At 54.6% G+C, this 13,409-nt stretch overlaps 1 protein-coding gene across 1 annotated transcript; it reads right to left on the bottom strand.

Annotated features, from left to right (window-relative positions):
- Positions 1–238: 238 nt before the first annotated feature.
- On the bottom strand, positions 239–2,717 carry ZNF703 (zinc finger protein 703; the record flags this gene model as incomplete). The annotated part of the gene is made up of 2 exons (XM_080710804.1): positions 239–1,768; positions 2,487–2,717. The coding sequence occupies 2 exons, from the start codon at positions 2,715–2,717 to the stop codon at positions 239–241; spliced, it is 1,761 nt and encodes a 586-aa protein (XP_080566930.1).
- Positions 2,718–13,409: the final 10,692 nt, after the last annotated feature.

The raw sequence follows: 13,409 nt of genomic DNA, 5'->3' as shown, positions 1-13,409 counted from the left end.
ATAGTTATGCGTGTGGTTAATATTATTATTTGGGGGACATAGACTTTGCATACCATTGACTCGTGTGGGCCGTTAATGCACTTATATTCCCAGCTTGTAAGCTAACATTATAGTAAATAAATACACAGTCCGGTGGGGAGGGGCTGGGCGGGAATCCCGGCGGGGATAAGCGCGAGTGGAGGCTGCAGCGGCGGCGGGAACTAGGGAGGAGAAGGGCTGGCGGGGGCCGGAGCCTTAGTTACTGGTACCCCAGCGCCGAAGCTGAGGCTAGTCTCTGTCCGTACAGCGCATAGGGCGAGTAGTAGGGTCCTGCTGTGGGAAGGGACGGCACGGCCAGGCTCCCTGCTGTGGATAAGTGGCTCTTGCCGTAGGGGTGGTACCGGCTTAGCCCCAAAGTGTGTGGACTCCGCAAGGACAGCGAGCCGGGGCTGCCGGGGGCGGCGGGCGGGGGCAGGTGCAGGTGGCAGGAGGCTGCAGCGGCAGCGGCGGCGGCAGCGCTGCCCAGGCCCGAGGCCCCAGGGTAGGCGGCCAGAAGTTTGTCGGCGCCCGGCAGGGCCGTGTGAGTCCGGAGGTGGCTGAGCAGCTCTTCGGAGGTGGCGAAGCGCTTGTCGCAGGGCCCGCTGGCCGCCACCCAGTTGCAGCTGTGCGGCAGCGGTTCGTTCTGCAGCATGAAGCCGTAGGTGTAGAGCGGGTGGCCCGGGAGCGCGGCCTGGGCGGCGCTGGACGAGAGCGCGGAGGGCTGCAGCGGGTGCCCGGGGTACACCAGCGGGTAGCCCCCGGCCTTCAGGCCGGGCCCCGTGGGGTCGTGCGCGCTGCAGGTGGAGCAGCTGGAGCCTCCGAGGTGCGAGGCGCTGTGGTAACCTCCCAGGCAGTAGGGGTCGCGGCATAATCCCTGCAGGAAGGAGGGCGGGGAGGCCCCGGTGAGCGGGCTGGAGCTGGGGGGCTTGCCGGGCGGCAGGCCCAGGCCCCCCGACAGCTGGCCTCCCACGAGGCCGGACTTGCTAGGATCCAGGCCAGGCACGAACTGAGACGGGTAGCCGGTGTAGGCGCCCACGATGGAGCCGTGGTAGCCGATGCTGGAGGGCGGCAGCGGGAACACCGAGTGGCCGGGTTTGTAGGGCGACACCGGCGCCACGTGGCCTGCCCCCACCAGGGCCGCGGGCGGCTCTGACTTGCGCCCCGAGGCCCCGGCCTCGGAGCCTCCGTGCGCGCCCGGCTCCGCGCCGCTGCTGCCCCGGCTCACGGCCGCGGGCTCCGGGCTGGGCTTGGACTCCTGGTCCTTCTTGTCCAGCTCCCCGCCGCCACCCCCACCGCCGCTCTTGCAGTCAGAGTGGTGCGGGGAGCCGCCGCGGGAGCCGCCCGGCGAGGACGAGGACGACGAGGCGGAGACGGGCGCTCCATGCGGGGGGAAGGGCGGGCAGGCGGCGCTGGGGACCCTGAAGCCCGCCTTGTCTCCCGGGGACGAGGACGAGGAGGAGGTGGACGACACGGAGGAGGAGCCGCCGTCTTTGCGGGCGTCGCTGCAGCCGGGGCCCTTGGAGTAGGGCTTGAAGCTGGACTTGTCCTCGGCGGGCGAGTCCCCCAGCGGCTTGAGCGCGGCGGGCGCGGGCGCGGCGCCGGGCACCGCGCGGCCGGGCTCCTTCTCGGCCCCCAGCCCGTTGGCCGCCGCCGCTACCGAGTTGAGCTTGGACGAGGGCGGCGGGTCGGGCTTGCCGATCTGCGAGCAGGTCTGGGCCAGCAGCGCCAGCGGACTCTTCTTGGCGTCCAGCTGTAGGAGAGTGGCGGGAGGAAGGGAGTGAGCTGGGAGCCGGCCGGGCGCCCCGGGGCCGGGGCGCGCAGCTCGGGGAGCCGGGCTGGGGGGGCCAGCGCGGGGAGAGGTGACTATTCTGCGATCGGGCGGCGACTCGCCCTTTCCCCCTGTAACCTTCCCGTTCTCTAGGCCCAGGGAAAAACTTGTGCCTTTAGTTTAGGAGAACTTCGCTTGGGACGGGTTTCTGGCGGCCGCGCCGGGGTGGGGGCCGAGAGGCGCCTTCTAAAGGCCGCGCCGCAGTTGGCGCTCTCGGAGGCCCCTCCTCCTCCGCTCGGGGAGGGCGCCCCCGGGCGTGGGAGGAAGGAAGGCGCGGGTCGGGAGGGCAGGGGCGCAGCCTGGAGAGCCCCCCCGTGGGAGGGAGGCGGATGGGACCCAGGCGCCCGGGCTTCAAAGGGAACCAGCCGGCGCGGGGGCCGGTGGGGGGCAGGCCCCGGAGAGATCGCCTCTGAGTAGGAAACTGGGTGCCAGGGGGAGACTCAAAGAGCACATCCAGTCCGAGGGAAAACGCGTCTCCGGAGGACGAGCGTGGAAGGAGAGCCCTCCGGGGAGGGCGGGAGCCGGGGGCTGGAGCCCGCTTCCCGTCCCGGCCCCGGGGCCGGCGTCGCACCCAGCCCGGGGCGCAGGGCTGGGCCGCCGGCCGGCGGTGGCGCCGCGGGGGCAGCGCCCGCGTACTGACCTCAATGGGGCTGACGGGGGTGGAGGACAGCGGCTGCAGGTACTCCGGGTGTAGGAGGTGGCCGGTGTGCGCGCTCAGCATCTTCAGGACCCTGATCGGGAGCCGGTTCGCCTGGCGCAGGGGGTCCGCCGGGGGCAGGAGGGACACCGCCGGCCTCTTCCCGCCGCCGCCGCTGCCGCTGCCGCTGCTCTCGGGTGTCCTTGGGTTAGATCCAGCGGGCGAATCGCTCATTTGGAGGAGGCAGCGCCGCTGGGGGGCGGGGAGGGGGCGCTCCGCGGAGGCGAGCTCCGGGCGGTGGGCTCGCTCCGCAGCGTCGGGCGCCGGGCAGCAGTCGCTGCGCCTCCGAGCCTCCTCCCTCCGCCGCCAGCCCGGCCCGCGACACAAAAACCTTCGCCTTCCGCGAGCCGCACGTCAAATAGCCGCGATCGGCAGCCACACTTCAAAGGGATCGCCGCGCCCGCCCAATGGCAGCCCTCGCCGGCCGGGGCGGGGACGCGCGGGCGAGGCCGGCGCCGCGGTGGGCGGGCGCAGCCTTAAAGGGCCCTCGCGGGCGCCGCCGCCGCCGCCCGCCCCCCCCCCCGCGGCTCCCGCCGGGTCCCTCGGGGGCCGGCCGCCCCGCGCCCCGGGCCCCGCGCCCTCGGTCCGCAGGCTTTCCGGCCGCCGCCTCCGCGCTCCCTCCTTCCCACCACTGGGGGTGGCGCAGGCGGGGGCTGTCGCCCGAGCGTCGGAGCTGGGGTGGGAGGAGCGCTCGGCGCCCGCGGGAGAGGTGGGGTCCAGCCTCTCCCCGGGGCCGCGGGGCTGGGGCGGTCCTCGGGAGCCCCGGGTCCTCCAGCGCAGCTCCCGCCCCTCTCCCTCCCCTAATTGGCCTCTCCCGGGTCGGTTCACTCGGAAGCGCCTGGGCCTCAGAGGCATCCACTATTCTCGGGGCGCGGTTTGAACTTCTTTGAGCCTGTCTGGTCCGCAGCCTGCAAGTTTGAGGACTGGCTCCGGGGCTGAGTTGGTCGCGGTGGACGCGGCCCCTGGAGCTCTTTGCCCACGCTCTGATTTATTGGTTCGGTGTTGGGTGTGTTTCAGGTTTCTTGTGTTCTGTTTAAAGGCGTTAAAGTTCCCTCACTGTATTGCTTCTAGCTGCTGTTTGGGGAGACCTGGGGTCACGGGAGAGGACGACGACATCCTCGAGGAGGGGGATCTCTCGAAGTGCGGCACGACGACACACGCTCTAGAGACACCCCCCCCACTCCATTATAGGATAAAAACTTTATTAAAAATACTGTCTTCCCCAAACGCCTCGCGTCTTTGGGATGAAATGTGCATTGCCAGCTTTTGGTTTGGCAGAGATTTTACATAGTCATCGTCCTGACGTTAAAGTTCCCGGCCCGCTGCGTCTGGGAAGGCAGGCAGGCCCTTTGTGCGCTGGCCTCTGCAGTGACCACTTCTCCGAGCCTTCAGCGGCCAGTGGAGGCGCCCTGGTGTCACTGTCTCATCTGGAGGGCCACTTTCCCAAGTCACAATCCATCACTCTGGCTGTCAGGCCTGTCACTCCAGGCATATTGCTCCAGGCCCACCATTCCTGACTCTGCGTGCTGACCGGTGCCTCTGGACAAGGAGAACCCAAGACCAGGGTCGGAGGCTGCAAACAGGTTCTTCAGACGGAAAGAAATGACCATTGTAGAAATAACTGTGACTTTATCCTGCTCAGTAGAGAAGACAAGCAGACACTGCTCCTAGGCTGTGTCAGTTATTCAGTGAGCAAACTAAAGGAACTCCCCAGATCCACACTGTTTTGGGGGCAGTAGTATAGGCAAAAGCACCCAGGAGTGGAAGGGAGGGGATGATCCTATGTATTTGGCTGTGTGCTCTCCCTCTCCCCCCAGCTCGGGTCCTGTCAATTTTTGCATTGTGGGTTGCTTCATCCCGCAAGGCTGTTGGCCTTGGGAGGCCCTCGTGCTGGGAGAGAGCAGCTGAAGGCCCCGAAGAAGGGTTGGCCTTTGTAGGCGCGTGGAGGGGGAAGACCTGGGAAGAGGGGAGACGAGACAGTAAAGATGAAAGAGTCCTTGATTATTGTAACCAGCCCAGCTGTGAGAAAGCCAAGAAATCCTAGGACTGAAGCAGATGTGTGTTAGAAATGATTAATGGGCAATAGTTGAGAGGAAAAGGAGGCGGGGAGAGGGCAAAGGCACTTAGGAATTTAGAAGGAAGGGGGCGGGCAGCAGAAAAGAAGCCTGACGCCTGGTGTGCGCACAGGAAACCCCAGCTACCCAGGAAGCGGAGGCAGGAAGATCCCAGTTCCACGCCAGCCTGGGTGACTCAAGCAGACCCTGTCTCAAAATAAAATGTAATCAAAGGGCCAGGACTGTAGGTCAGTGGTAGCAAAGCATATGAGAGGTTCCAAAAAGAAGGGAAAGAAAGGAATACAATAGAATTTTTAATTTCTATTTGGAGAGAGAAAGAAAAAAAAGCTAAAAAAGAGGAGGTGAGGACAGGACGGCCAGGCTGGGGGTGGGTTGGGCAATTTGTATAGGTAATAATATATTATTCTTCTATTTATTTATTTACTGTGGTACTGGGGATTGAGCCCAGGGGCATTATACTTCTGAACGACATCCCAGTCTGTTAATTTTTTTTTTAAACAAGGTCTTGCTAGATTGTTAAGGCTGTCTTGATCCTGTGATCCTCCTGTTTCAGCTTCCCAAGTACTGGGATTACAGGTGTGTGCACCACACTGGGCTATACCTTCTCTTTGTTTAAAAATTTCTTTTTATTGGTGCATTGTAGTCATATATCTTAATGGGGCACAAGATGGTAGAGGCACACATGCACACATCACCCAATTAGCCCTTACCCAGTTCCCACCCATCCCCTTCTCCTCCCTCCTTCTCATGTTTGGCTTAGTGATTGACTTTGATATGTTTGACTATGACTTTGATGTGTTTCATATTATGATCAACTCTGAAATGATATGTTTCTAATGTACATCATGTACATTAGAAAGTTTTCATCTTTCCCCCTCCTATCCCCCTCAGTTAGGTTGCCGTATTTGCTCATCTATTGTATCTTGTAATCCCAGCATTTGGGAGGCTGAGACAGGAGGATCGCAGTTAACGGACAGCCTCAGCTAGTTAGTGAGGCCCTTTACAACTCAGTGAGACCTGTTTCAAAATAAATAAAAAATAGGTCTGGGGGTGTAGCTCAGAGGTAGAATGCCTCTGGGTTTCATCCCCAGTACCGCAAAAAAAAAAAAAAAAAAAAAAAAGCCCACTTCATAGGCTCACAGTGGGAATTGCTTCTAGGGCCAGGGGTCTAGGAGGGCATTGGGGTGGAGGCCAGGTCTGCTTCTCCCTTCTGGGAGCGTGTGGTGTACACTCTGGGAACACATAGGTATGAAAACACTTTTGAAGACTGGAGAGGGCGGCAGGGTCTCTTTAGAAAAGAAAACAAAAGCCATACTTAGGTCAGAGGCCTAATTAAACGATGCTTTATGATTATTATAATCAGTAGCTGACATTCACATAGCTGAAACGCTAACTTACACAGAGCTCTAAATGGGGCCCTAGTGGCCTGCAAGAAAGTATAGTTTTTGAAGGAATGGCTTGCCACCTTTGAGAGAATATGACTCAGTATTCAGTTGGGCCACGTTTATCAAGGGCCAGCTATGGGCAAAGTATTACAGAAGGGGTGTTGTTGAAAGGTCTCTGTAAAAGCCAGGTGCAGTGGCACACACTTGTAATCCCAGTACTTGAGAGGCCGAGACAGGAGGTTCGCAGATTGAAGACCAGCCTCAGCAACTTAGCAAGACCCTGATTCAAAATAAAAAAGAAAATCAGGATGGGTGGGGATGTAGTTCAGAGGTAGAATGCCCTCCATTCAATCCCCAGTACCCGCCCCCCCCCCACAAGGTCTCTGTAAGTCATTGCTGTACAGAGCATATAGCACAGACCTCTTCTTCTCTTGAAAAAAAAAAAAAAGCAGAAACAAGAAAGACATGGCAGTTGTATGATTAAGGAGTCTTCCTATATGCAAGCCCTTCTCATGCCCTGGGGATAAGCAACCACTATTAAAATAGGACTATAGCTGAACAGAGCAGAGTGCTGAGTTGGAGTTAGGTGTCTGGGAGCCTCGCCTCTGATCCTGCTTCCCTACTGACCCCAGCAAGCAGATCTCCGGAAGCTTCTGTTTCCTCATGTGTAAAACGGAGGCTACCAGCAGACACCGTGTGGACATCACACATTGCAAACTTGGCACAAAAAAAGCACCAGGTATCGCCGGGCGTGGTGGCGCACGCTTGTAATCCCCGCGCTTGGGAGGCGGAGACAGGGGACAGGAGGATTGCGCTGGTTCGGAGCCAGCCTGGCTGGCTTAAGAGACCCTGTTTCCACATAAAAAGGTAAAAAAAAAATAGGTCTGGGAGTGTAGCCCGTGGGAGTGTATCCCGGAGGTAGAAGGGCTTCCAGGAACCCCAGTACCACACACACACACACACACACACACACACACACACACACACACACAAAAGCACCAGGTGTAGTGGCTGGGGTGTCCTGCATCACCTGCGCATATGGGACAGTTGCTCAGGGGAACAGACCCATCAGCACTAAATCCAGGAGATCTCAGAAAAATCAGGGAAGAGCCCAGGCTGCCTTTGAATTCTAGGAAACTGAGAGCAGCTACTTCCCAGCCTCTAGTCCAAGGTGTCTTTAAAAAATGCCCCAGAAGCCATCAAAAAAGTCCTTCAAGCCGGGTGTGGTGGCGCACACTCATAATCCAGCATTTGGGAGGCTGATACCGGAGGATCCTGGTTCGAGGACAGCCTCAGCTACTTAGTGAGGCACTTCGCAACTCAGTGAGACCCTGTTTCAAAATAAAAATTACAAAATAGGGCTGAGGGTATAGCTCAGAGGTAGAATGTCCCTGAGTTTAATCCTTACTACTTAAAAAAGTCCTATAGGAAATTGTGAATATTTATAGAGTTTTCCCGCTTACTTCAATTTACATGAAATTCGCCACCCTGGAGTAAAAGGTCGGGATCAGGCGAGAGGCGGTAGATGTATCTGGCAGGGTTAATGTATGGTTTCCACTCCTGAGGTGGAATTGCCAGAAAGATCACCTCTCTGCAGAACACATGGATACTAATGCCACAACATGAAGTAATATCTCACTGGGTACGAGGTGTGTATATGTTATAAGCTGTGAGAACTCTGCAAAGGTTTTCTCCTAGAGAACTTGGTTTTCCTCTCTGGTGCTTAATATCTTTCAGTGGTTGGCAATTCCTGCCTTGACCAGGAGCCCTGATCTAGCCCTGGGCACTCAGAGCAAACCTCGGGCTGCCCATCCCTGGACTTCAGACTTCCTGGGGCCTTGGCAGGGCAGGCCACCCCACTGGCCCCAGCTCCCCTGCCTCCCTCCGCTCTGCTGCACTTATCTCAGGGCATCTGGGGTTTATTTACATGACTGACCTCCCACCGACTGTGGGTGCTTCCCAGTGCCCTCGTCCTCTTTCTGTCTTTCCCAGCAGAGTGCTTAACCATCATGGCCATAGCCAGGGTTGAGCAGCAGGCACCTGTCACTGGAGAAGAGACATCTTTGGAAAAGAGTCCCAGGGAGTTCCTAGACTGAGGGGGCCTTGACTAGGACCAGCTGGGTTCTTGACATATATGGGGGAAAAGAATGGCAGCATGTGTCAGTGGAAGTACAGACATTTATTTAGGGAAGCAAGAGAAACACGTTCAAGGGAGAATGTCGGCTATCTTCAGAGTGAGACATGATTTAGGGGTTCCTGGTTCCTATTATTATTATTATTATTATTATTACTTACTGTGGGTTGAACTCAGGAACATTCTACCTTTGAGCTATGCCCCTAGTCCTTTTTTAAAAATTTTTTTGAAGAAGGGTCTTGCTAAGTTGCTGAGGGTCTCATTAAGTTGCCAAGGCTGGTCTCAACCTGTGATCCTCCTGTCTCAGCCTCCAGTCTGATGATCTTGGGATTCTTGGTCTGATGAGGTCTCTGGTATCTGATTGGTAAGTAATGTTGGAAAATCTCCTAAGTTACAGGTTTCTTATAATGCCATCTTTCTATTTGCTTAATCTATTTATTGGTGGGCTAATTAGCAGTGCACAAGGAAATTATTGTACACAAGTGAATTTACCCTTAAGATTTAGAGATATCCCAGAAGTTTAAAGTGACTGGCCTGGGAGAGAGACTGGCTTGGGGAGAATAGGCCTGGAAATGTACACGGAACCTTAAAATAGTTCTCTTATGACTCTGTTCTGCCTGTTTTTTAGGTTTGTTCTATCCTATCTCATTTCTAAGCACTTTTCATGAATTTCATCCTTACAGAAACCCCAAGAGGTAGGTCCTGTCATGTAGAAGAGATATTTCTGGAAGAGGGTCTGAGGGGTTCCTGGTGCAGGGAGAGGTGTCGACTCAGGACCAGTGGGGTTCTTTTTTTTTTTTTTTTCTGCAGGTCTGGGGATGGAACCCAGGGGCCTTCAACCTCTGAACTACACCTCCTGCCCTATTTTTTATTTTTATTTTTTTTTTTTTGGTGGGTCTGTTCTTTATTTTGAAACAGGGTCTCACTAGGTTATGGAGGGCCTCACTAAGTAGCCGAGGCTGTTGGTGAACCACAATTCTCTGGTCTCAGCCTCCCAAATGCTGGAATTACAAGCGTGCGCCCCACGCCCGGCCCAGCGGGGCTCTTGACATACTCCATGGAAAAGAATTTCAGCTTGTGTCAGAGGAAGCACGGAGGAGATCTGTTTAGGAAAGCAAGGAATCCAGTTCAAGGGAGAATGCGGGCCACCTTCAGAGTGAGAGATATGACTTGGTATCCCAGTTTTTGTCTGTCTGTCTGTCTGTCTGTCTGTCTGCCTGCCTGCCTGCCTGCCTGCCTGTCTTGCTTTCTCTCTTTTTGGTGTTACTAGAGATTGAACCCAGTGGCGTTCTACCTCTGAGCTACCACCCCAACACTTCTTATTTTATTTTGAAACAGTCTCCCTGGGTTGATTAGAGTCTCACTACTTGCTGAGGCTGTCCTCTAACCTGTAATCCTCCTGTCTCTGCCTTCCAAATACTGGGATTACAGGCACGCACCACCATGCCCAGCTTCCTGGTTCTCTTTTGGTGGTACTGGGGTTCCTGGAAGCCCTTCTACCTCCGGGATACACTCTCACGGGCTATACTCCCAGACCTATTTCTTACTTTTTTTTTTTTTTTTTTTTTATGTGGAAACAGGGTCTCTTAAGCCAGCAAGGCTGGCTCCGAACCAGCGTGATCCTCCTGTCTCAGCCTCCCAAGCGCTGGGATTACAAGCATGCGCCACCACTCCTGGCTCTTCCTGGTTCTCTTTTAAAGCAATCTTGGTAGCAAGGTGTGGTAGTGCAAGTGTGTAACTCCAGTATTTGGGAGAAGGAGGCTGGAGGATTGCAGATTTGAGAGCAGTCTCGGCAACTTAGTGGAACTTTGTTTCAAAATAGAAAATAAAAAGGGCTGGGGTATGCTTCAGAGGTAGAAGCCACTGGGGTTAGTCCTCAGTAAACACCACGCCCCCCCCTCCCATTCACTGAGGGGCGGGTTTGGAAAGGTGGACGGGGTGATGTCAGCCTGGTGATCTGAGGGTGGTTTATGGTGGTCTGATCCTTTGAAGAATCCTCAGGCTGACGTGATCTGTTGTCTGATCAGTAGATAAATTTGGAAAGGCCCCTAAGTGATAGCTTTCTTTAATCTGTTGGCAGGCTAGTTGATAGTGCACAAGGAGATTTACAGATTTTCCAGAAATTTGGGAGTGTCCAGCCTAGGAGAGAGATTGGCTTGGGAGTGACAGGCCTGGAAAGGTATGCAGAACCTTGGAATTAAAATTTTATTTCCCTCTCTTTTCTTTTTGTCTCCCTCCTACCTATTTTTAAAATGTTTTCTCCCTCAGTCTTACTTGCCCCATTTCACAGAGGAGGAGATGGAGGCACACACAGAGACATTAGTGACTTGGCCGAGGCCTAGGCTGGAACGGGGCGTGCAGGCTGGGGTGTGATCCAGGCGGCTCCAGTGCAGCGTCTACTGAATGCACATGGATGTCTCACAGACAGGTTATGTATTTAAATCTCACTTCACTCTGTGCTTTAAAGGCTTAAGGTGCATGACAGCACTTTTCAAGATGTTGACTGTAGCACCGCATGAAAATAACTTTCCCAAATGCACTTTCCTAGCTCTCATTCACAACAATCTCTGGAGTAACTTTGGGCAGGTTTTATTAGCTCTGACAGATGAAGAAGCAGGCCCAGAGAGCATAAGGGAGAGTGGAGAGCCACACAGCAAACCGTGGCAGAGTGGGGCACGGGATGAGGCGGCTGAAGTCCTCCCGGCTGGGCTGTCTCTGTTAACTTCCATCACCACCCAGGGTCTTGGGGATGGGGAACTGTCTCCTTCTGCTAAGAGGAGGAGCGGGAGTTAATTCCTCTTCCTCCCACAAGAATTTCCTTCATGGACTTGGTGGGAGGAGGGAGAAAGGCAGTGTAGACTGAAGCTTCTCTCCAGCTGTCCTTTGATTTGGGTCTTTGAGCAGCTGCTTTGAAGTGGTTTCACTTATTTCTTATCAGCCCTGGGGAGACAGGCAGGTCTGGATGAGGGGTGCAGTGGCTGTTTGAAGCCCTCCTTCCCTTGCCACCCAGCACCACAGCCTAGCTCCACATTTGCCTTGACTATTGTTCTTTTAGTCTGCACATTCCTTTTCTTTTTCTCCTCTCCCTCCCCCTTTCCCTTCTCCTTCTCTTTCTTGTGTTGGGGATTGAACCCAGGGGCATTCTACCTCTGAGCTACACCCCTAGCCCTTTTTTACTTTTATTTTTAATTTTTGGGGTACCGGGGATTGAAACCAGAAGCATTCTGCCTCCGAGTCATACCCCCAGCCCTATTAATTATTCTTTATTTTGGAACAGGGTCTCACTGAGTTGCAGAGGGCCTCACTAAGTTGATGAGGCTGGCCATGAACTTGTGATCCTCCTGTCTTAGCCTCCCAAGTACTGAGATTAAAAGTGTGCACCACCATTCCTGGCTTACTCCTATTTAGAAACAACAGGGTCTTTCTAGGTGGATGAGAGTCTCACTACTTGCTGAGGTTGTCCTTGAATCTGTGAACCTCAGCCTCCCAAGTGCTGGGATTACAGGCTGGTGCCACCAAGTCCTGCTGAGATTCTTCTTTTAAGTTGCAAATATTGCTTGGAGGCATCTCACCTGTGTTATCAGCCAGCACTTCAGTTGTGATTAGCAGAAAGTGAGTGTCCTCCCAGGATAATAACAGTCTCAGCCTTCAAGTACCGGCACCACAGGTGTGTGCGATTGCACTCTGCTCAACTACTGCTTGGTGACGTGGTAGTGGTCACTCGGTGGGCACAGGCCTGACGGGAACCCATGTTGAGTAAAGACAGCAAGCAGCAAGCCTGGGCCTCTGTCTCTCTTACGCACATTTGCCACCTCCCAAAAGGCAGGGCAGCCCTTTTCTTTGAGCCTCCGTGTGCTCTTGCAGATAAATTAAAAAAAAAAAAATGGAGGCGCTGGGCTGAGAATGTACCTCAGTGGTAAGGGCTTGCTTAGCGCATGAGTCCCTGGGTTGAATCCCCAGCAAGCAAACAAGCAAGTGAGCAAACACACAAAACCCTTTCTCTCAAAAAACAAAAAGAGAAATAGGAGGCCCTAACTTAAATCCTGCCTAGTACCATGTGAACGGTTCTGAAGTGCATTTATTCCAAGTTAAATTCAGATTTCCACTAACATGGACTGAGCGCCTGCTGGGGCACATTCCACTCTAGGTGTGGTCCTGCACCTTGTCTCATTTGGTCCCAAAGGAAATGAGGGAGTAGAGAAATGGGGGGGGGGACCAGGCCTACCCAAGGGCTTCCCCGCATGCCCGCCCCGCCCCTAGGTGCAGGTTTCCCTATGGGATCCCAGGCCCTGGGCAGATCGTGGTGGGTGCTGGACTGGGACCAGGGTGGGGGCATGGGACCAGGGTCAGACCTGCTTCTGCCATTGCCAGGGCTTCAGCTTTATGAAGGCGATGCTGACCGCCCCGCGTGCCTCTCCTCGGCCAGGCTCCTAACCCGCTGGGAAGTGCAGCTCCAGACTCATGGCAGCGGCAGCGGCAAAGGTGCTGGCGCTGCTCTGGCAGAGTTTCCGTTAGTACAAGTTGTATCTGATAAAAACAAATTCCAGTTGTGACATGAGGCGACAACACACCAATAATATTTATTAAAAAGAAAAAAAAATCAAATTCCAGAAAAATTCAGGGAGTGCTTATTATGTTGGTTGTTCAGGAGCCTCAGTGTGGAGAGGGACCAAAGGAGCAGAGCCCTGACCAGGCCAGGACCCAAAGCAGAAGCATTCAGAGTGGGATTTACATGATACAGTCGATTTTAAAATTCCTTCATGTTTTGTTGTAAAATGCATACATTTATTTATGATGAAGTGGATGCCCATGGCATCAAATTCCAAAGCTATGAAAATGTACGGTGAAAAAATCTCCTTCCAGCTATCTGGCTTCCTTTCCCAGTGCACCAAAGCTCTGAGTATTGTCCATCCTTCCAGAGATAGTTTGCTCATGTATTAGCAAGTGCATATGTGTGTGTGTGTGTGTGTGTGTGTGTGTGTGTGTGTGCGCGCGCACACACACATGCATGCTTGTGTGTTTATATATAATTATCTCTTTTTTTTGTGGTACTGGGGGTGGAACCCAGAGGCTTTCTACCTCTGGGCTATACTCCCAGACCTATTTTATATTTTATTTGGAAACAGTCTCACTAAGTTGCTCAGAGCCTCACTAAGTAGCTGAGGTTGGTTTCGAACCTGTGTGATCCTCCTGTCTCAGCCTCCCAAGCGTGGGGATTACAAGTGTGCGCCACAACGCCTGGCTTATAATTATCATTTTTATATACAAATGA

The sequence above is a fragment of the Muscardinus avellanarius genome (genome assembly GCF_963383645.1).
Source record: "Muscardinus avellanarius genome assembly, chromosome: 14".
Classification (NCBI taxonomy): domain Eukaryota; kingdom Metazoa; phylum Chordata; class Mammalia; order Rodentia; family Gliridae; genus Muscardinus; species Muscardinus avellanarius.
Note: the sequence above shows the minus strand (reverse complement) of the source record. Positions and strands in the feature narration are given on the sequence as shown.